Source organism: Lutjanus erythropterus, chromosome 4 (genome assembly GCF_056507025.1).
Source record: "Lutjanus erythropterus isolate fLutEry1 chromosome 4, fLutEry1.hap2, whole genome shotgun sequence".
Classification (NCBI taxonomy): Eukaryota; Metazoa; Chordata; class Actinopteri; order Lutjaniformes; family Lutjanidae; genus Lutjanus; species Lutjanus erythropterus.
The window spans coordinates 7,208,870-7,234,410 of NC_139320.1; the positions used below are offsets into that span (position 1 = coordinate 7,208,870).

Sequence of the window (25,541 nt, forward strand, 5' to 3'; positions counted from 1 at the left end):
GTTCTACAACAACAACTGTAGGTACCACAACACGGAGTACTGCCCCAAGTACAACTGCTGGTACCACAACATCAACAACAGCAATCCCGACAACAACTGCTTCCCCGACAACAAGTGCTACCCCAACAACAATTGCAAGTGCCACAACTACAACTACTGGTACCACAACATCAACAACAGCAATCCCGACAACAACTGCTACCCCGACAACAACTGCAGGTGCCACAAAAACAAGTTCAGCTCCGACAACAACTGTGGGTTCTACAACAACAACTACAGGTGCCACAACAACAACAAGTGCAGCTCCAACAACAACGGTGGGTTCTCCAACAACAACAACTGCAGGCACCACAACAGGTGCCACAACAACAACAAGTGCAGCTCCGACAACAACGGTGGGTTCTACAACAACAACTGCAGGCACCACAACAGGGTGTACTGCCCCAGCTACAACTGCTGGTACCACAACACCAACAACGGCAATCCCGACAAAAACTGCAGGTGCCACAACAACAACAAGTGCAGCTCCGACAACAACGGTGGGTTCTACAACAACAACAACTGCAGGCACCACAACATGTGCCACAACAACAACAAGTTCAGCTCCGACAACAACTGTGGGTTCTACAACAACAACTGCAGGTACCACAACACCAACAACGGCAATCCTGACAACAACTGCAGGTGCCACAACAACAACAAGTGCAGCTCCGACAACAACGGTGGGTTCTACAACAACAACAACTGCAGGAACCACAACAGGTGTCACAACAACAACAAGTGCAGCTCCGACAACAACGGTGGGTTCTACAACAACAACTGCAGGTGCCACAACAAGGAGTACTGCCCCAAGTACAACTTCTGGTACCACAACATCAACAACAGCAATCCCGACAACAACTGCTACCCCGACAACAACTACTACCCCGACAACAACAGCAGGTGCCACAACTAAAACTGCTGGTAGCACAATATCAACAACAGCAATCCCGACAACAACTGCAGGTGCCACAACAACAACAAGTGCATCTCCGACAACAACGGTGGGTTCTACAACAACAACTGCAGGCACCACAACAGGTGGCACAACAACAACAAGTGCAGGTCCGACAACAACGGTGGGTTCTACAACAACAACTGCAGGCACCACAACAGGGAGTACTGCCCCAGCTACAACTGCTGCTACAACAACACCAACAACGGCAATCCCGACAACAACTGCAGGTGCCACAACAACAACAAGTGCAGCTCCAACAACAACGGTGGGTTCTACAACAACAACTGCAGGTGCCACAACAAGGAGTACTGCCGCAAGCACAACTTCTGGTACCACAACAACAACAACAGCAATCCCGACAACAACTGCTACCCCGACAACAACTGCAGGTGCCACAACAACAAGTTCAGCTCCGACAACAATTGTGGGTTCCACAACAACAACTGCAAGTGCCACAACAACAACAAGTGCAGCTCCGACAACAACGGTGGGGTCTACAACAACAACTGCAGGCACCACAACAGGTGGCACAACAACAACAAGTGCATCTCCGATAACAACGGTGGGTTCTACAACAACTGTAGGCACCACAACACGGAGTACTGCCCCAACTACAACTGCTGGTACCACAACATCAACAACAGCAATCCCGACAACAACTGCTACCCCGACAACAACTGCAGGTGCCACAACAACTGTGGGTTCTACAACAACAACTGCTGGTACCACAACACCAACAACGGCAATCTCGATAACAACTGCAGGTGCCACAACAACAACAAGTGCAGCTCCGACAACAACGGTGGGTTCTACAACAACAACTGCAGGTGCCACAACAAGGAGTACTGCCGCAAGTACAACTTCTGGTACCACAACATCAACAACAGCAATCCCGACAACAACTGCTACCCCAACAACAACTGCAAGTGCCACAACTACAACTGCTGGTACCACAACATCAACAACAGCAACCCCGACAACAACTACTACCCCGACAACAACAGCAGGTGCCACAACTACAACTGCTGGTAGCACAACATCAACAACAGCAATCCCGACAACAACTGCAGGTGCCACAACAACAACAAGTGCATCTCCGACAACAACGGTGGGTTCTACAACAACAACTGCAGGCACCACAACAGGTGGCACAACAACAACAAGTGCAGGTCCGACAACAACGGTGGGTTCTACAACAACAACTGCAGGCACCACAACACGGAGTACTGCCCCAACTACAACTGCTGGTACCACAACATCAACAACAGCAATCCCGACAACAACTGCTACTCCGACAACAACTGCAGGTGCCACAACAAAAAGTTCAGCTCCGACAACAACTGTGGGTTCTACAACAACAACAACAAGTGCAGGTCCGACAACAACGGTGGGTTCTACAACAACAACTGCAGGCACCACAACAGGGTGTACTGCCCCAGCTACAACTGCTGGTACCACAACACCAACAACGGCAATCCCGACAAAAACTGCAGGTGCCACAACAACAACAAGTGCAGCTCCGACAACAACGGTGGGGTCTACAACAACAACTGCAGGCACCACAACAGGTGGCACAACAACAACAAGTGCATCTCCGATAACAACGGTGGGTTCTACAACAACTGTAGGCACCACAACACGGAGTACTGCCCCAACTACAACTGCTGGTACCACAACATCAACAACAGCAATCCCGACAACAACTGCTACCCCGACAACAACTGCAGGTGCCACAACAACTGTGGGTTCTACAACAACAACTGCTGGTACCACAACACCAACAACAGCAATCCCGACAACAACTGCGGGTGCCACAACAACAAGTGCAGCTCCGACAACAACGATGGGTTCTACAACAACAACTGCAGGCACCACAACAGGTGGCACAACAATAACAAGTGCATCTACGATAACAACGGTGGGTTCTACAACAACAACTGCAGGTGCCACAACAAGGAGTACTGCCCCAAGTACAACTTCTGGTACCACAACATCAACAACAGCAATCCCGACAACAACTGCTACCCCGACAACAACTGCTACCCCAACAACAACTGCAAGTGCCACAACTACAACTTCTTCTACCACAACATCAACAACAGCAACCCCGACAACAACTACTACCCCGACAACAACAGCAGGTGCCACAACTACAACTGCTGGTAGCACAACATTAACAGCAGCAATCCCGACAACAACTGCAAGTGCCACAAAAACAACAAGTGCATCTTCGACAACAACGGTGGGTTCTACAACAACAAGTGCAGGCACCAAAACAGGTGGCACAACAACAACAAGTGCAGGTCCGACAACAACGGTGGGTTCTACAACAACAACTGCAAGTGCCACAACAACAACAAGTGCAGCTCCAACAACAACTGCTGGTAACACAACATCAACAACAGCAATCCCAACAACAACTGCTACCCCGACAACAACTGCAGGTGCCACAACAACAAGTTCAGCTCCGACAACAACTGTGGGTTCTACAACAACAACTGCAAGTGCCACAACAACAACAAGTGAAGCTCCAACAACAACGGTGGGTTCTACAACAACAACACCTGCAGGCACCACAACAGGTGCCACAACAACAACAAGTGCAGCTCCGACAACAACGGTGGGTTCTACAACAACAACTGCAGGCACCACAACACGGAGTACTGCCCCAACTACAACTGCTGGTACCACAACATCAACAACAGCAATCCCGACAACAACTGCTACCCCGACAACAACTGCAGGTGCCACAACAACTGTGGGTTCTACAACAACAACTGCTGGTACCACAACACCAACAACGGCAATCTCGACAACAACTGCAGGTGCTACAACAACAACAAGTGCAGCTCCGACAACAACGGTGGGTTCTACAAAAACAACAACTGCAGGAACCACAACAGGTGCCACAACAACAACAAGTGCAGCTCCGACAACAACGGTGGGTTCTACAACAACAACTGCAGGCACCACAACAGGTGGCACAACAACAACAAGTGCAGGTCCGACAACAACGGTGGGTTCTACAACAACAACTGTAGGCACCACAACACGGAGTACTGCCCCAAGTACAAATGCTGGTACCACAACATCAACAACAGCAATCCCGACAACAACTGCTACCCCGACAACAAGTGCTACCCCAACAACAATTGCAAGTGCCACAACTACAACTACTGGTACCACAACATCAACAACAGCAATCCCGACAACAACTGCTACCCCGACAACAACTGCAGGTGCCACAACAACAAGTTCAGCTCCGACAACAACTGTGGGTTCTACAACAACAACTACAGGTGACACAACAACAACAAGTGCAGCTCCAACAACAACGGTGGGTTCTACAACAACAACAACTGCAGGCACCACAACAGGTGCCACAACAACAACAAGTGCAGCTCCGACAACAACGGTGGGTTCTACAACAACAACTGCAGGCACCACAACAGGGAGTACTGCCCCAGCTACAACTGCTGGTACCACAACACCAACAACGGCAATCCCGACAAAAACTGCAGGTGCCAAAACAACAACAAGTGCAGCTCCGACAACAACGGTGGGTTCTACAACAACAACAACTGCAGGCACCACAACAGGTGTCAGAACAACAACAAGTGCAGCTCCGACAACAACGGTGGGTTCTACAACAACAACTGCAGGTGCCACAACAAGGAGTACTACCCCAAGTACAACTTCTGGTACCACAACATCAACAATAGCAATCCCGACAACAACTGCTACCCCGACAACAACTGCTACCCCAACAACAAGTGGAAGTGCCACAACTACAACTACTGGTACCACAACATCAACAACAGCAATCCCGACAACAACTGCTACCCCCACAACAACTGCAGGTGCCACAACAACAACTTCAGCTCCGACAACAACTGTGGGTTCTACAACAACAACTGCAAGTGCCACAACAACAACAAGTGCAGCTCCAACAACAACGGTGGGTTCTACAACAACAACACGTGCAGGCACCACAGCAGGTGCCACAACAACAACAAGTGCAGCTCCGACAACAACGGTGGGTTCTACAACAACAGCTGCAGGCACCACAACAGGTGGCACAACAACAACAAGTGCATCTCCGATAACAACGGTGGGTTCTACAACAACTGTAGGCACCACAACACGGAGTACTGCCCCACCTACAACTGCTGGTACCACACCATCAACAACAGCAATCCCGACAACAACTGCTACCCCGACAACAACTGCAGGTGCCACAACAACTGTGGGTTCTACAACAACAGCTGCTGGTACCACAGCACCAACAACGGCAATCTCGACAACAACTGCAGGTGCCACAACAACAACAAGTTCAGCTCCGACAACAACTGTGGGTTCTACAACAACAACTGCAGGTGCCACAAGAACAACAAGTGCAGGTCCAACAACAACGGTGGGTTCTACAACAACAACAACTGCAGGCACCACAACAGGTGCAACAACAACAACAACAAGTGCAGCTCCGAGAACAACGGTGGGTTCTACAACAACAACTGCAGGCACCACAACAGGGAGTACTGCCCCAGCTACAACTGCTGGTACCACAACACCAACAACGGCAATCCCGACAACAACTGCAGGTGCCACAACAACAACAAGTGCAGCTCCGACAACAACGGTGGGTTCTACAACAACAACAACTGCAGGCACCACAACAGGTGTCACAACAACAACAAGTGCAGCTCCGACAACAACGGTGGGTTCTACAACAACAACTGCAGGTGCCACAACAAGGAGTACTGCCCCAAGTACAACTTCTGGTACCACAACATCAACAATAGCAATCCCGACAACAACTGCTACCCCGACAACAACTGCTACCCCAACAACAAGTGCAAGTGCCACAACTACAACTGCTGGTACCACAACATCAACAACAGCAATCCCGACAGCAACTGCTACCCCGACAACAACTGCAGGTGCCACAACAACAAGTTCAGCTCCGACAACAACTGTGGGTTCTACAACATCAACTGCTGGTACCACAACACCAACAACGGCAATCCCGACAACAACTGCAGGTGCCAGAACAACAACAAGTGCAGCTCCGACAACAACGGTGGGTTCTACAACAACAACTGCAGGTGCCACAACAAGGAGTACTGCCCCAAGTACAACTTCTGGTACCACAACATCAACAAGAGCAATCCCGACAACAACTGCTACCCCGACAACAAGTGCTACCCCAACAACAATTGCTACTGCCCCAGCTACAACTGCTGCTACCACAACACCAACAACGGCAATCCCGACAACAACTGCAGGTGCGACAACAACAACAAGTGCAGCTCCAACAACAACGGTGGGTTCTACAACAACAACTACAGGTGCCACAACAACAACAAGTGCAGCTCCGACAACAACGGTGGGTTCTACAAAAACAACAACTGCAGGAACCACAACAGGTGCCACAACAACAACAAGGGCAGCTCCGATAACAACGGTGGGTTCTACAACAACTGTAGGCACCACAACACGGAGTACTGCCCCAACTACAACTGCTGGTACCACAACATCAACAACAGCAATCCCGACAACAACTGCTACCCCGACAACAACTGCAGGTGCCACAACAACAAGTTCAGCTCCGACAACAACTGCAGGTGCCACAACAACAACAAGTGCAGCTCCAACAACAACGGTGGGTTCTACAACAACAAAACCTGCAGGCACCACAACAGGTGCCACATCAACAACAAGTGCAGCTCCGACAACAACGGTGGGTTCTACAACAACAACAACTGCAGGCACCACAACAGGTGCAACAACAACAACAAGTGCAGCTCCGACAACAACGGTGGGTTCTACAACAACAACTGCAGGCACCACAACAGGGAGTACTGCCCCAGCTACAACTGCTGGTACCACAACACCAACAAGGGCAATCCCGACAACAACTGCAGGTGCCACAACAACAACAAGTGCAGCTCCGACAACAACGGTGAGTTATACAACAACAACAACTGCAGGCACCACAACAGGTGTCACAACAACAACAAGTGCAGGTCCGACAACAACGGTGGGTTCTACAACAACAACAGCAGGTGCCACAACAAGGAGTACTGCCCCTAGTACAACTTCTGGTACCACAACATCAACAATAGCAATCCCGACAACAACTGCTACCCCGACAACAACTGCTAACCCAACAACAAGTGCAAGTGCCACAACTACAACTACTGGTACCACAACATCAACAACAGCAATCCCGACAACAACTGCTACCCCGACAACAACTGCAGGTGCCACAACAACAAGTTCAGCTCCGACAACAACTGTGGGTTCTACAACAACAACTGCAAGTGCCACAACAACAACAAGTGCAGCTCCAACAACAACGGTGGGTTCTACAACAACAACACCTGCAAGCACCACAACAGGTGGCACAACAACAACAAGTGCAGCTCCGACAACAACGGTGGGTTTTACAACAACAACTGCAGGCACCACAACAGGTGGCACAACAACAACAAGTGCATCTCCGATAACAACGGTGGGTTCTACAACAACTGTAGGCACCACAACACGGAGTACTGCCCCAACTACAACTGCTGGTACCACAACATCAACAAGAGCAATCCCGACAACAACTGCTACCCCGACAACAACTGCTACCCCAACAACAAGTGCAAGTGCCACAACTACAACTACTGGTACCACAACATCAACAACAGCAATCCCAACAACAACTGCTACCCCGACAACAACTGTAGGTGCCACAACAACAAGTTCAGCTCCGACAACAACTGTGGGTTCTACAACAACAACTGCAGGTACCACAACACCAACAACGGCAATCCCGACAACAACTGCAGGTGCCACAACAACAACAAGTGCAGCTCCGACAACAACGGTGGGTTCTACAACAACAAGAACTGCAGGAACCACAACAGGTGCCACAACAACAACAAGTGCAGCTCCGACAACAACGGTGGGTTCTACAACAACAACTGCAGGCACCACAACATGGAGTACTGCCCCAACTACAACTGCTGGTACCACAACATCAACAACAGCAATCCCGACAACAACTGCTACCCCGACAACAACTGCAGGTGCCACAACAACTGTGGGTTCTAGAACAACAACTGCTGGTACCACAACACCAACAACGGCAATCTCGACAACAACTGCAGGTGCCACAACAACAAGTGCAGCTCCGACAACAACGGTGGGTTCTACAACAACAACTGCAGGTGCCACAACAAGGAGTACTGCCCCAAGTACAACTTCTGGTACCACAACATCAACAACAGCAATCCCGACAACAACTGCTACCCCGACAACAACTGCTACCCCAACAACAAGTGCAAGTGCCACAACTACAACTACTGGTACCACAACATCAACAAGAGCAATCCCGACAACAACTGCTACCCCGACAACAACTGCAGGTGCCACAACAACAAGTTCAGCTCCGACAACAACTGTGGGTTCTACAACAACAACTGCAAGTGCCACAACAACAACAAGTGCAGCTCCAACAACAACGGTGGGTTCTACAACAACACCTGCAGGCACCACAACAGGTGCCACAACAACAACAAGTGCAGCTCCGACAACAACGGTGGGTTCTACAACAACAACTGCAGGCACCACAACAGGTGGCACAACAACAACAAGTGCATCTCCGATAACAACGGTGGGTTCTACAACAACAACTGCAGGTGCCACAACAAGGAGTACTGCCCCAAGTACAACTTCTGGTACCACAACATCAACAACAGCAATCCCGACAACAACTGCTACCCCGACAAGAACTGCTACCCCAACAACAACTGCAAGTGCCACAACTACAACTGCTGGTACCACAACATCAACAACAGCAACCCCGACAACAACTACTACCCCGACAACAACAGCAGGTGCCACAACTACAACTGCTAGTAGCACAACATCAACAACAGCAATCCCGACAACAACTGCAGGTGCCACAACAACAACAAGTGCATCTCCGACAACAACTGTGGGTTCTACAACAACAACTGCAGGCACCAAAACAGGTGGCACAACAACAACAAGTGCAGGTCCGACAACAACGGTGGGTTCTACAACAACAACTGCAGGCACCACAACACGGAGTACTGCCCCAACTACAACTGCTGGTAACACAACATCAACAACAGCAATCCCAACAACAACTGCTACCCCAACAACAACTGCAGGTGCCACAACAACAAGTTCAGCTCCGACAACAACTGTGGGTTCTACAACAACAACTGCAAGTGCCACAACAACAACAAGTGCAGCTCCAACAACAACGGTGGGTTCTACAACAACACCTGCAGGCACCACAACAGGTGCCACAACAACAACAAGTGCAGCTCCGACAACAACGGTGGGTTCTACAACAACAACTGCAGGCACCACAACAGGTGGCACAACAACAACAAGTGCATCTCCGATAACAACGGTGGGTTCTACAACAACAACTGCAGGTGCCACAACAAGGAGTACTGCCCCAAGTACAACTTCTGGTACCACAACATCAACAACAGCAATCCCGACAACAACTGCTACCCCGACAACAACTGCTACCCCAACAACAACTGCAAGTGCCCCAGCTACAACTGCTGCTACCACAACACCAACAACGGCAATCACGACAACAACTGCTATCCCGACAACAACTGCAGGTGCGCCAACAACTGTGGGTTCTAGAACAACAACTGCTGGTCCCACAACACCAACAACGGCAATCTCGACAACAACTGCAGGTGCCACAACAACAACAAGTGCAGCTCCGACAACAACGGTGGGTTCTACAAAAACAACAACTGCAGGAACCACAACAGGTGCCACAACAACAACAAGTGCAGCTCCGACAACAACGGTGGGTTCTACAACAACAACTGCAGGCACCACAACAGGGAGTACTGCCCCAGCTACAACTGCTGCTACAACAACACCAACAACGTCAATCCCGACAACAACTGCAGGTGCCACAACAACAACAAGTGCAGCTCCAACAACAACGGTGGGTTCTACAACAACAAAACCTGCAGGCACCACAACAGGTGCCACAACAACAACAAGTGCAGCTCCGACAACAACGGTGGGGTCTACAACAACAACTGCAGGCACCACAACAGGTGGCACAACAACAACAAGTGCATCTCCGATAACAACGGTGGGTTCTACAACAACTGTAGGCACCACAACACGGAGTACTGCCCCAACTACAACTGCTGGTACCACAACATCAACAACAGCAATCCCGACAACAACTGCTACCCCGACAACAACTGCAGGTGCCACAACAACTGTGGGTTCTACAACAACAACTGCTGGTACCACAACACCAACAACGGCAATCTCGACAACAACTGCAGGTGCCACAACAACAACAAGTGCAGCTCCGACAACAACGGTGGGTTCTACAACAACAACTGCAGGTGCCACAACAAGGAGTACTGCCGCAAGTACAACTTCTGGTACCACAACATCAACAACAGCAATCCCGACAACAACTGCTACCCGAACAACAACTGCAAGTGCCACAACTACAACTGCTGGTACCACAACATCAACAACAGCAACCCCGACAACAACTACTACCCCGACAACAACAGCAGGTGCCACAACTACAACTGCTGGTAGCACAACATCAACAACAGCAATCCCGACAACAACTGCAGGTGCCACAACAACAACAAGTGCATCTCCGACAACAACGGTGGGTTCTACAACAACAACTGCAGGCACCACAACAGGTGGCACAACAACAACAAGTGCAGGTCCGACAACAACGGTGGGTTCTACAACAACAACTGCAGGCACCACAACACGGAGTACTGCCCCAACTACAACTGCTGGTACCACAACATCAACAACAGCAATCCCGACAACAACTGATACCCCGACAACAACTGCAAGTGCCACAACAAGGAGTACTGCCCCAAGTACAACTGCTGGTACCACAACATCAACAACAGCAATCCCGACAACAACTGCTACCCCGATAACAACTGCAGGTGCCACAACTACAATAGCTGGTAGCACAACATCAACAACAGCAATCCCGACAACAACTGCTACACCGACAACAACTGCAAGTGCCACAACTACAACTGCTGGTACCACAACATCAACAATAGCAATCCCGACAACAACTGCTACCCCGACAACAAGTGCTACCCCAACAACAATTGCAAGTGCCACAACTACAACTACTGGTACCACAACATCAACAACAGCAATCCCGACAACAACTGCTACCCCGACAACAACTGCAGGTGCCACAAAAACAAGTTCAGCTCCGACAACAACTGTGGGTTCTACAATAACAACTACAGGTGCCACAACAACAACAAGTGCAGCTCCAACAACAACGGTGGGTTCTCCAACAACAACAACTGCAGGCACCACAACAGGTGCCACAACAACCACAAGTGCAGGTCCGACAACAACGGTGGGTTCTACAACAACAACTGCAGGCACCACAACAGGGTGTACTGCCCCAGCTACAACTGCTGGTACCACAACACCAACAACGGCAATCCCGACAAAAACTGCAGGTGCCACAACAACAACAAGTGCAGCTCCGACAACAACGGTGGGTTCTACAACAACAACAACTGCAGGCACCACAACATGTGCCACAACAACAACAAGTTCAGCACCGACAACAACTGTGGGTTCTACAACAACAACTGCTGGTACCACAACATCAACAACAGCAATCCCGACAACAACTGCTACCCCGACAACAACTGCAGGCGCCACAACAACTGTGGGTTCTAGAACAACAACTGCTGGTACCACAACACCAACAACGGCAATCTCGACAACAACTGCAGGTGCCACAACAACAACAAGTGCAGCTTCGACAACAACGGTGGGTTCTACAAAAACATCAACTGCAGGAACCACAACAGGTGCCACAACAACAACAAGTGCAGCTCCGACAACAACGGTGGGTTCTACAACAACAACTGCAGGCACCACAACAGGGAGTACTGCCCCAGCTACAACTGCTGCTACCACAACACCAACAACGACAATCCCGACAACAACTGCAGGTGCCACAACAACAACAAGTGCAGCTCCGACAACAACGGTGGGTTCTACAACAACAACAACTGCAGGCACCACAACAGGTGTCACAACAACAACAAGTGCAGCTCCGACAACAACGGTGGGTTCTACAACAATAACTGCAGGTGCTACAACAAGGAGTGCTGCCCCAAGTACAACTTCTGGTACCACAACATCAACAACAGCAATCCCGACAACAACTGCTACCCCGACAACAACTGCTACCCCAACAACAACTGCAAGTGCCACAACTACAACTGCTGGTACCACAACATCAACAACAGCAACCCCGACAACAACTACTACCCCAACAACAACAGCAGGTGCCACAACTACAACTGCTGGTAGCACAACATCAACAACAGCAATCCCGACAACAACTGCAGGTGCCACAACAACAACAAGTGCATCTCCGACAACAACGGTGGGTTCTACAACAACAACTGCAGGCACCACAACAGGTGGCAAAACAACAACAAGTGCAGGTCCGATAACAACGGTGGGTTCTACAACAACTGCAGGCACCACAACACGGAGTACTGCCCCAACTACAACTGCTGGTACCACAACATCAACAACAGCAATCCCGACAACAACTGCTACCCCGACAACAACTGCAGGTGCCACAACAACAAGTTCAGCTCCGACGACAACTGTGGGTTCTACAACAACAACTGCAGGTGCCACAACAACAACAAGTGCAGGTCCGACAACAACGGTGGGTTCTACAACAAAAACTGCAGGCACCACAACAGGTGCAACAACAACAACAAGTGCAGCTCCGACAACAACGGTGGGTTCTACAACAACAACTGCAGGCACCACAGCAGGGAGTACTGACCCAGCTAGAATTGCTGGTACCACAACACCAACAACGGCAATCCCGACAACAACTTCAGGTGCCACAACAACAACAAGTGCAGCTCCGACAACAACGGTGGGTTCTACAACAACAACAACTGCAGGCACCACAACAGGTGTCACAACAACAACAAGTGTAGCTCCGACAACAACGGTGGGTTCTACAACAACAACTGCAGGTGCCACAACAAGGAGTACTGCCCCAAGTACAACTTCTGGTACCACAACATCAACAATAGCAATCCCGACAACAACTGCTACCCCAACAACAAGTGCAAGTGCCACAACTACAACTACTGGTACCATAACAACAACAACAGCAATCCCGACAGCAACTGCTACCCCGACAACAACTGCAGGTGCCACAACAACAAGTTCAGCTCCGACAACAACTGTGGGTTCTACAACAACAACTGCAAGTGCCACAACAACAACAAGTGCAGCTCCAACAACAACGGTGGGTTCTACAACAACAACACCTGCAGGCACCACAACAGGTGCCACAACAACAACAAGTGCAGCTCCGACAACAACTGTGGGTTCTACAACAACAACTGCAGGCACCACAACAGGTGGCACAACAACAACAAGTGCATCTCCGATAACAACGGTGGGTTCTACAACAACTGTAGGCACCACAACACGGAGTACTGCCCCAACTACAACTGCTGTTACCACAACATCAACAACAGCAATCCCGACAACAACTACTACCCCGACAACAACTGCAGGTGCCACAACAACTGTGGGTTCTACAACAACAACTGCTGGTACCACAACACCAACAACGGCAATCTCGACAACAACTGCAGGTGCCACAACAACAACAAGTGCAGCTCCGACAACAACGGTGGGTTCTACAACAACAACTGCAGGTGCCACAACAAGGAGTACTGCCCCAAGTACAACTTCTGGTACCACAACATCAACAACAGCATTCGCGACGACAACTGCTACCCCGACAACAACTGCTACCCCAACAACAACTGCAAGTGCCACAACTACAACTGCCGGTACCACTACATCAACAACAGCAACCCCGACAGCAACTACTACCCCGACAATAACAGCAGGTGCAACAACTACAACTGCTGGCAGCACAACATCAACAACTGCAATCCCGACAACAACTGCAGGTGCCACAACAACAACAAGTGCATCTCCGACAACAACGGTGGGTTCTACAACAACAACTGCAGGCACCACAACAGGTGGCACAACAACAACAAGTGCAGGTCCGACAACAACGATGGGTTCTACAACAACAACTGCAGGCACCACAACACGGAGTACTGCCCCAACTAAAACTGCTGGTACCACAACATCAACAACAGCAATCCCGACAACAACTGCTACCCCGACAACAACTGCAGGTGCCACAACAACAAGTTCAGCTCTGACAACAACTGTGGGTTCTACAACAACAAGTGCAGGTGCCACAACAACAACAAGTGCAGGTCCAACAACAACGGTGGGTTCTACAACAACAACAACTGCAGGCACCACAACAGGTGCCACAACAACAACAAGTGCAGCTCCGACAACAACGGTGGGTTCTACAACAACAACTGCAGGCACCACAACACGGAGTACTGCCCCAACTACAACTGCTGGTACCACAACATCAACAACAGCAATCCCGACAACAACTGCTACCCCGACAACAACTGCAGGTGCCACAACAACTGTGGGTTCTACAACAACAACTGCTGGTACCACAACAGGGAGTACTGCCCCAGCGACAACTGCTGCTACCACAACACCAACAACGGCAATCCCGACAACAACTGCAGGTGCCACAACAACAACAAGTGCAGCTCCGACAACAACGGTGGGTTCTACAACAACAACAACTGCAGGCACCACAACAGGTGTCACAACAACAACAAGTGCAGCTCCGACAACAACGGTGGGTTCTACAACAATAACTGCAGGTGCCACAACAAGGAGTGCTGCCCCAAGTACAACTTCTGGTACCACAACATCAACAACAGCAATCCCGACAACAACTGCTACCCCGACAACAACTGCTACCCCAACAACAACTGCAAGTGCCACAACTACAACTGCTGGTACCACAACATCAACAACAGCAATCCCGACAACAACTACGACCCCGACAACAACTGCAGGTGCCACAACTACAACTGCTGGTAGCACAACATCAACAACAGCAATCCCGACAACAACTGCAGGTGCCACAACAACAACAAGTGCATCTCCGACAACAACGGTGGGTCCTACAACAACAACTGCAGGCACCACAACAGGTGGCACGACAACAACAAGTGCAGGTCCGACAACAACGGTGGGTTCTACAACAACAACTGCAGGCACCACAACACGGAGTACTGCCCCAGCTACAACTGCTGGTACCACAACACCAACAACGGCAATCCCGACAACAACTGCTACCCCGACAACAACTGCAGGTGCCACAACAACAAGTTCAGCTCCGACAACAACTGTGGGTTCTACAACAACAAGTGCAGGTGCCACAACAACAACAAGTGCAGGTCCAACAACAACGGTGGGTTCTACAACAACAACAACTGCAGGCACCACAACAGGTGCCACAACAACAACAAGTGCAGCTCCGACAACAACGGTGGGTTCTACAACAACAACTGCAGGCACCACAACAGGGAGTACTGCCCCAGCTACAACTGCTCGTACCACAACACCAACAACGGCAATCCTGACAAGAACTGCAGGTGCCACAACAACAAGTGCAGCTCAGACAACAACGATGGGTTCTACAACAACAACAACTGCAGGAACCACAACAGGTGTTACAACAACAACAACTGCAGCTCTGACAACAACGGTGGGTTCTACAACAACAACTGCACGTGCCACAACAAGGAGTACTGCCCCAAGTACAACTTCTGGTACCACAACATCAACAACAACAATCCCGACAACAACTGCTACCCCGACAACAACTGCTACCCCAACAACAACTGCAAGTGCCACAACTACAACTGCTGGTACCACAAAATCAACAACAGCAACCCCGACAACAATTACTACCCCGACAACAACGGCAGGTGCCACAACTACAACTGCTGGTAGCCCAACATCAACAACGGCAATCCCGACAACAACTGCTACCCCGACAACAACTGCAGGTGCCACAACAACAAGTTCAGCTCCAACAACAACTGTAGGTTCTACAACAACAACTGCAGGTGCCACAACAACAACAAGTGCAGGTCCAACAACAACGGTGGGTTCTACAAAAACAACAACTGCTGGAACCACAACAGGTGCCACAACAACAACAAGTGCAGCTCCGACAACAACGGTGGGTTCTACAACAACAACTGCAGGCACCACAACACGGAATACTGCCCCAACTACAACTGCTGGTACCACAACATCAACAACAGCAATCCCGACAACAACTGCTACCCCGACAACAACTGCAGGTGCCACAACAACAAGTTCAGCTCCGACAACAACTGTGGGTTCTACAACAACAACAACAAGTGCAGGTCCAACAACAACGGTGGGTTCTACAACAACAACAACTGCAGGGACCACAACAGATGCCACAACAACAACAAGTGCAGCTCCGACAACAACGGTGGGTTCTACAACAACAACTGCAGGCACCACAACAGGGAGTACTGCCCCAGCTACAACTGCTGGTACCACAACACCAACAACGGCAATCCCGACAACAACTGCAGGTGCCAAAACAACAACAAGTACAGCTCCGAAAACAACTGTGGGTTATACAACAACAACTGCAGGAACCACAACAGGTGCCACAACAACAACAAGTGCAGCTCCGACAACAACGGTGGGTTCTACAACAACAACTGCAGGCACCACAACAGGGAGTACTGCCCCAGCTACAACTGCTGGTACCACAACACCAACAACGGCAATCCCGACAACAACTGCACGTGCCACAACAACAACAAGTGCAGGTCCGACAACAAAGGTGGGTTCTACAACAACAACAACTGCAGGCACCACAACAGGTGCCACCACAACAACAAGTGCAGCTCCGACAACAACGGTGGGTTCTACAACAACAACAACTGCAGGAACCACAACAGGTGCCACAACAACAACAAGTGCAGCTCCGACAACAACGGTGGGTTCTACAAGAACAACATCTGCAGGAACCACAACAGGTGCCACAACAACAACAAGTGCAGCTCCGACAACAACGGTGGGTTCTACAACAACAACTGCAGGCACCACAACAAGGAGTACTGCCCCAAGTACAACTGCTGGTACCACAACATCAACAACAGCAATCCCGACAACAACTTCTACCCCGACAACAACTACTAACCCGACAACAACTGCAAGTGCCACAACTACAACTTCTGGTACCACAACATCAACAACAGCAATCCCAACAACAACTGCAGGTGCCACAACAACAACAAGTGCAGCTCCGACAACAACGGTGGATTCTACTACAACAACTGCAGGCACCACAACGAGGAGTAATGCCCCAAGTACAACTGCTGCTACCACAACATCAACAACAGCAATCCCGACAACAACTTCTACCCCGACAACAACTACTACCCCGACAACAACTGCAAATGCCACAACAACAACTGCTGATACCACAACATCAACAACAGCAATCCCAACAACAACTTCTACCCCAACAACAACTGGTACCCCAACATCAACTGCAAGTGCCACAACAACAACTGCTGGTACCACAACATCAACAACAGCAATCCCAACAACTACTGCTACCCCAACAACTACAGCTGCCACAACTACAACTCCTGGTACCACAACCTCAACAACAGCAATCCCGACAACAACTGCTACCCCGACAAGAACTGCAGGTGCCACAACAACAAGTGCAGCTCCGACAACAACTGTGGGTTCTACAACAACAAGTGCAGGCACCACAACAGGGAGTACTGCCCTAACTACTCCTGCTGGTACCACAACATCAACAACAGCAATCCCGACAACAACTACAGGTGCCACAACAACAACAAGTGCAGCTCCGACAACAACGGTGGGTTCGGCAACAACAACAAGTGCAGCTCCGACAACAACGGTGGGTTCTACAACAACAACTGCAGGCACCACAACAGGTGGCACAACAATAACAAGTGCAAGTCTGACAACAACGGTGGGTTCTACAACAACAACTGCAGGCACCACAACAAGGAGTACTGCCCCAAGTACAACTGCTGGTACCACAACATCAACAACAGCAATCCCGACAAAAACTGCTACCCCGACAACAACTGCAAGTGCCACAACTACAACTGCTGGTACCACAACATCAACAACAGCAATCCCGACAACAACTGCAGGTGCACTAACAACAACAAGTTCAGCTCCAACAACAACGGTGGGTTCTACAACAACAACTGCAGGCACCACAACAGGTGGCACAACAACAACAAGTGCAAGTCTGACAACAACGGTGGGTTCTACAACAACAACTGCAGGCACCACAACAAGGAGTACTGCCCCAAGTACAACTGCTGGTACCACAACATCAACAACAGCAATCCCGACAAAAACTGCTACCCCGACAACAACTGCAAGTGCCACAACTACAACTGCTGGTACCACAACATCAACAACAGCAATCCCGACAACAACTGCAGGTGCACTAACAACAACAAGTTCAGCTCCAACAACAACGGTGGGTTCTACAACAACAACTGCAGGCACCACAACAGGTGGCACAACAACAACAAGTGCAGGTCCAACAACAACGGTGGGTTCTACAACAACAACTGCAGGCACCAGAACATGGAGTACTGCCCCAACTACAACTGCTGGTAGCACAATATCAACAACAGCAATCCCAACAACAACTTCTACCCCGACAACAACTGCTACCCCAACAACAAGTGCAAGTGCCACAACAACAACTGCTGGTACCACAACATCAACAACAGCAATCCCAACAACTACTGCTACCCCAACAACAACTACAGCTGGCACAACAACAACTGCAGGCACCACAACATCAACAACAGCAATCCCGACAACAACTGCTACCCCGACAACAACTGCAGGTGCCACAACAACAAGTTCAGCTCCGACAACAACTGTGGGTTCTACAACAACAACTGCAGGTGCCACAACAAGGAGTACTGCCCGAAGTACAACTGCTGGTACCACAATATCAACAACAGCAATCCCGACAAAGACTACTACCCCGACAACAACTACTACCCCGACAACAACTGCAAGTGCCACAACTACAACTGCTGGTACCACAACATCAACAACAGCAGTCCCGACAACAACTACTACCCCGACAACAACTGCAGGTGCCACAAGTACAACTGCTGGTAGCACAACATCAACAACAGCAATCCCGACAACAACTTCTACCCCGACAACAACTGCTACCCCAACAACAACTGCAAGTGCCACAACAACAACTGCTGGTAGCACAACATCAACAACAGCAATCCCGACAACAACTTCTACCCCGACAACAACTGCTACCCCAACAACAACTGCAAGTGCCACAACAACAACTGCTGGTACCACAACATCAACAACAGCAATCCCGACAACAACTGCTACCCCGACAACAACAACAAGTGCCACAACTACAACTGCTGGTAGCACAACATCAACAACAGCAATCCCGACAACAACTGCAGGTGCCACAACAACAAGTGCATCTCCGACAACAACGGTGGGTTCTACAACAACAACTGCAGGCACCACAATAGGGAGTACTGCCCCAACTACAACTGTTGGTACCCCAACGTCAACAACGCCAATCCCGACAACAACTGCAGGTTCCACAACAACAAGTGCAGGTCCGACAACAACGCTGGGTTCTACAACAACAACAACTGCAGGAACCACAACAGGTGCCACAACAACAACAATTGCAGTTCCGACAACAACGGTGGGTTCTACAACAACAACATCTGCAGGAACCACAACAGGTGCCACAACAACAACAAGTGCAGCTCCGACAACAACGGTGGGTTCTACAACAACAACTGCAGGCACCACAACAAGGAGTACTGCCCCAAGTACAACTGCTGGTACCACAACATCAACAACAGCAATCCCGACAACAACTTCTACCCCGACAACAACTACTAACCCGACAACAACTGCAAGTGCCACAACTACAACTGCTGGTACCACAACATCAACAACAGCAATCCCGACAACAACTGTAGGTGCCACAACTACAATTGCTGGTAGCACAACGTCAAGAACAGCAATCCCGACAACAACTGCAGGTGCCACAACAAGAACAAGTGCAGCTCCAACAACAACGGTGGGTTCTACAACAACAACAACTGCAGGCACCACAACAGGTGCCACAACAACAACAAGTGCAGCTCCGACAACAACGGTGGGTTCTACAACAACAACTGCAGGCACCACAACAAGGAGTACTGCCCCAACTACAACTGCTGGTAGCAGAACATCAACAACACCAATCCCGACAACAACTGCAGGTGCCACAACTACAAATGCTGGTAGGACAACATCAACAACAGCAATCCTGACAACAACTGCTACCCTGACAACAACTGCTACAACAACAACAACTGCAAGTGCCACAACAACAACTGCTGGTACCACAACATCAACAACAGCAATCCCAACAACAACTGCAGGTGCCCCAACAACAACAAGTGCAGCTCCGACAACAACGGTGGATTCTACTACAACAACTGCAGGCACCACAACGAGGAGTAATGCCCCAAGTACAACTGCTGCTACCACAACATCAACAACAGCAATCCCGACAACAACTTCTACCCCGACAACAACTACTACCCCGACAACAACTGCAAATGCCACAACAACAACTGCTGATACCACAACATCAACAACAGCAATCCCAACAACAACTTCTACCCCAACAACAACTGGTACCCCAACATCAACTGCAAGTGCCACAACAACAACTGCTGGTACCACAACATCAACAACAGCAATCCCAACAACTACTGCTACCCCAACAACTACAGCTGCCACAACTACAACTCCTGGTACCACAACCTCAACAACAGCAATCCCAACAACAACTGCTACCCCGACAAGAACTGCAGGTGCCACAACAACAGGTGCAGCTCCGACAACAACTGTGGGTTCTACAACAACAAGTGCAGGCACCACAACAGGGAGTACTGCCCTAACTACTCCTGCTGGTACCACAACATCAACAACAGCAATCCCGACAACAACTACAGGTGCCACAACAACAACAAGTGCAGCTCCGACAACAACGGTGGGTTCGGCAACAACAACAAGTGCAGCTCCGACAACAACGGTGGGTTCTACAACAACAACTGCAGGCACCACAACAGGTGGCACAACAACAACAAGTGCAAGTCTGACAACAACGGTGGGTTCTACAACAACAACTGCAGGCACCACAACAAGGAGTACTGCCCCAAGTACAACTGCTGGTACCACAACATCAACAACAGCAATCCCGACAAAAACTGCTACCCCGACAACAACTGCAAGTGCCACAACTACAACTGCTGGTACCACAACATCAACAACAGCAATCCCGACAACAACTGCAGGTGCACTAACAACAACAAGTTCAGCTCCAACAACAACGGTGGGTTCTACAACAACAACTGCAGGCACCACAACAGGTGGCACAACAACAACAAGTGCAGGTCCAACAACAACAGTGGGTTCTACAACAACAACTGCAGGCACCAGAACATGGAGTACTGCCCCAACTACAACTGCTGGTAGCACAATATCAACAACAGCAATCCCAACAACAACTTCTACCCCGACAACAACTGCTACCCCAACCACAAGTGCAAGTGCCACAACAACAACTGCTGGTACCACAACATCAACAACAGCAATCCCAACAACTACTGCTACCCCAACAACAACTACAGCTGGCACAACAACAACTGCAGGCACCACAACATCAACAACAGCAATCCCGACAACAACTGCTACCCCGACAACAACTGCAGGTGCCACAACAACAAGTTCAGCTCCGACAACAACTGTGGGTTCTACAACAACAACTGCAGGTGCCACAACAAGGAGTACTGCCCGAAGTACAACTGCTGGTACCACAATATCAACAACAGCAATCCCGACAAAGACTACTACCCCGACAACAACTACTACCCCGACAACAACTGCAAGTGCCACAACTACAACTGCTGGTACCACAACATCAACAACAGCAGTCCCGACAACAACTACTACCCCGACAACAACTGCAGGTGCCACAAGTACAACTGCTGGTAGCACAACATCAACAACAGCAATCCCGACAACAACTTCTACCCCGACAACAACTGCTACCCCAACAACAACTGCAAGTGCCACAACAACAACTGCTGGTAGCACAACATCAACAACAGCAATCCCGACAACAACTACAGGTGCCACAACAACAACAAGTGCAGCTCCGACAACAACGGTGGGTTCGGCAACAACAACAAGTGCAGCTCCGACAACAACGGTGGGTTCTACAACAACAACTGCAGGCACCACAACAGGTGGCACAACAACAACAAGTGCAAGTCTGACAACAACGGTGGGTTCTACAACAACAACTGCAGGCACCACAACAAGGAGTACTGCCCCAAGTACAACTGCTGGTACCACAACATCAACAACAGCAATCCCGACAAAAACTGCTACCCCGACAACAACTGCAAGTGCCACAACTACAACTGCTGGTACCACAACATCAACAACAGCAATCCCGACAACAACTGCAGGTGCACTAACAACAACAAGTTCAGCTCCAACAACAACGGTGGGTTCTACAACAACAACTGCAGGCACCACAACAGGTGGCACAACAACAACAAGTGCAGGTCCAACAACAACAGTGGGTTCTACAACAACAACTGCAGGCACCAGAACATGGAGTACTGCCCCAACTACAACTGCTGGTAGCACAATATCAACAACAGCAATCCCAACAACAACTTCTACCCCGACAACAACTGCTACCCCAACCACAAGTGCAAGTGCCACAACAACAACTGCTGGTACCACAACATCAACAACAGCAATCCCAACAACTACTGCTACCCCAACAACAACTACAGCTGGCACAACAACAACTGCAGGCACCACAACATCAACAACAGCAATCCCGACAACAACTGCTACCCCGACAACAACTGCAGGTGCCACAACAACAAGTTCAGCTCCGACAACAACTGTGGGTTCTACAACAACAACTGCAGGTGCCACAACAAGGAGTACTGCCCGAAGTACAACTGCTGGTACCACAATATCAACAACAGCAATCCCGACAAAGACTACTACCCCGACAACAACTACTACCCCGACAACAACTGCAAGTGCCACAACTACAACTGCTGGTACCACAACATCAACAACAGCAGTCCCGACAACAACTACTACCCCGACAACAACTGCAGGTGCCACAAGTACAACTGCTGGTAGCACAACATCAACAACAGCAATCCCGACAACAACTTCTACCCCGACAACAACTGCTACCCCAACAACAACTGCAAGTGCCACAACAACAACTGCTGGTAGCACAACATCAACAACAGCAATCCCGACAACAACTTCTACCCCGACAACAACTGCTACCCCAACAACAACTGCAAGTGCCACAACAACAACTGCTGGTACCACAACATCAACAACAGCAATCCCGACAACAACTGCTACCCCGACAACAACAACAAGTGCCACAACTACAACTGCTGGTAGCACAACATCAACAACAGCAATCCCGACAACAACTGCAGGTGCCACAACAACAAGTGCATCTCCGACAACAACGGTGGGTTCTACAACAACAACTGCAGGCACCACAATAGGGAGTACTGCCCCAACTACAACTGTTGGTACCCCAACGTCAACAACGCCAATCCCGACAACAACTGCAGGTTCCACAACAACAAGTGCAGGTCCGACAACAACGCTGGGTTCTACAACAACAACAACAACTGCAGAAACCACAACAGGTGCCACAACAAGAACAACTACAGCTCTGACAACAAAGGTGGGTTCTACAACAACAACTGCAGGCACCACAACAGGGAGTACTGCCGCAACTACAACTGCTGGTACCACAACTCCAACAACGGCAATCCCGACAACAACTGCAGGTGCCACAACATCAACAAGTACAGCTCCGATAACAACGGTGGGTTCTACAACAAGAACAACTGCAGGCACCGCAACAGGTGCCACAACAACAACAAGTGCAGCTCCGACAACAACGGTGGGTTCTACAACAACAACTGCAGGCACCACAACAAGGAGTACTGACCCAAGTACAACTGCTGGTACCACAACATCAACAACAGCAATCCCGACAACAACTGATACCCCGACAACAACTGCAAGTGCCACAACAAGGAGTACTGCCCCAAGTACAACTGCTGGTACCACAACATCAACAACAGCAATCCCGACAACAACTGCTACCCCGATAACAACTGCAGGTGCCACAACTACAATAGCTGGTAGCACAACATCAACAACAGCAATCCCAACAACAACTGCTACACCGACAACAACTGCAAGTGCCACAACTACAACTGCTGGTACCACAACATCAACAACAGCAGTCCCGACAACAACTACTACCACGACAACAACTGCAGGTGCCACAAGTACAACTACTGGTAGCACAACATCAACAACAGCAATCCCAACAACTACTGCTACCCCAACAACACCTACAGCTGCCACAACAACAACTGCAGGCACCACAACAAGGAGTACTGCCCCAAGTACAACTGCTGGTACCACAACATCAACAACAGCAATCCCGACAACAACTGCTACCCCGACAACAACTGCTACCCAAACAACAACTGCAAGTGCCACAACAACAACTGCTGGTACCACAACATCAACAACAGCAATCCCGACAACAACTGCTACCCCGACAACAACTGCAAGTGCCACAACAACAACTGCTGGTACCACAACATCAACAACAGCAATCCCGACAACAACTGCAGGTGCCACAACAACAACAAGTGCAGATCCGACAACAACGGTGGGTTCTACAACAACAACTACAGGCACCACAACACGGAGTACTGCCCCAACTACAACCGCTGGTACCACAACATCAACAACAGCAATCCCGACAACAACTGCTACCCCGACAAAAACTGCAGGTGCCACAACAACAAGTGCAGCTCCGACAACAACTGTTGGTTCTACAACAACAACTGCAGGTGCCACAACAACAACAAGTGCAGGTCCGACAACAACGGTGGGTTCTACAACAACAACAACTGCAGGCACCACAACAAGTGCAACAACAACAACAAGTGCAGCTGCGACAACAACGGTGGGTTCTACAACAACAACTGCAGGCACCACAACAGGGAGTACTGCCCCAACTACAACTGCTGGTACCACAACTCCAACAACGGCAATCCCGACAACAACTGCAGGTGTCACAACAACAACAAGTGCAGCTCCGACAACAACGGTGGGTCCCACGACAACAACAACTGCAGGAACCACAACAGGTGCCACAACAACAACAAGTGCAGCTCCGACAACAACGGTGGGTTCTACAACAACAACAACTGCAGGCACCACAACAGGTGCCACAACAACAACAAGTGCAGCTCCGACAACAACGGTGGTTTCTACAACAACAACTGCAGGCACC

At 49.8% G+C, this 25,541-nt stretch overlaps 1 protein-coding gene across 1 annotated transcript in view; it reads left to right on the top strand.

The window, feature by feature from the left end:
• Positions 1-25,541, top strand: part of omc2 (omcin 2) — a 127,496-nt gene that overhangs the window by 58,915 nt on the left and 43,040 nt on the right. Inside the window, exons 12-18 of the mRNA XM_084716263.1 lie at positions 2,725-3,169; positions 3,284-4,065; positions 15,730-16,485; positions 17,128-17,745; positions 20,752-21,249; positions 21,451-21,863; positions 22,002-22,305. Coding sequence (XP_084572389.1) covers positions 2,725-3,169; positions 3,284-4,065; positions 15,730-16,485; positions 17,128-17,745; positions 20,752-21,249; positions 21,451-21,863; positions 22,002-22,305 — 3,816 coding nt within the window. The remainder of the gene's footprint in view (positions 1-2,724; positions 3,170-3,283; positions 4,066-15,729; positions 16,486-17,127; positions 17,746-20,751; positions 21,250-21,450; positions 21,864-22,001; positions 22,306-25,541) is intronic.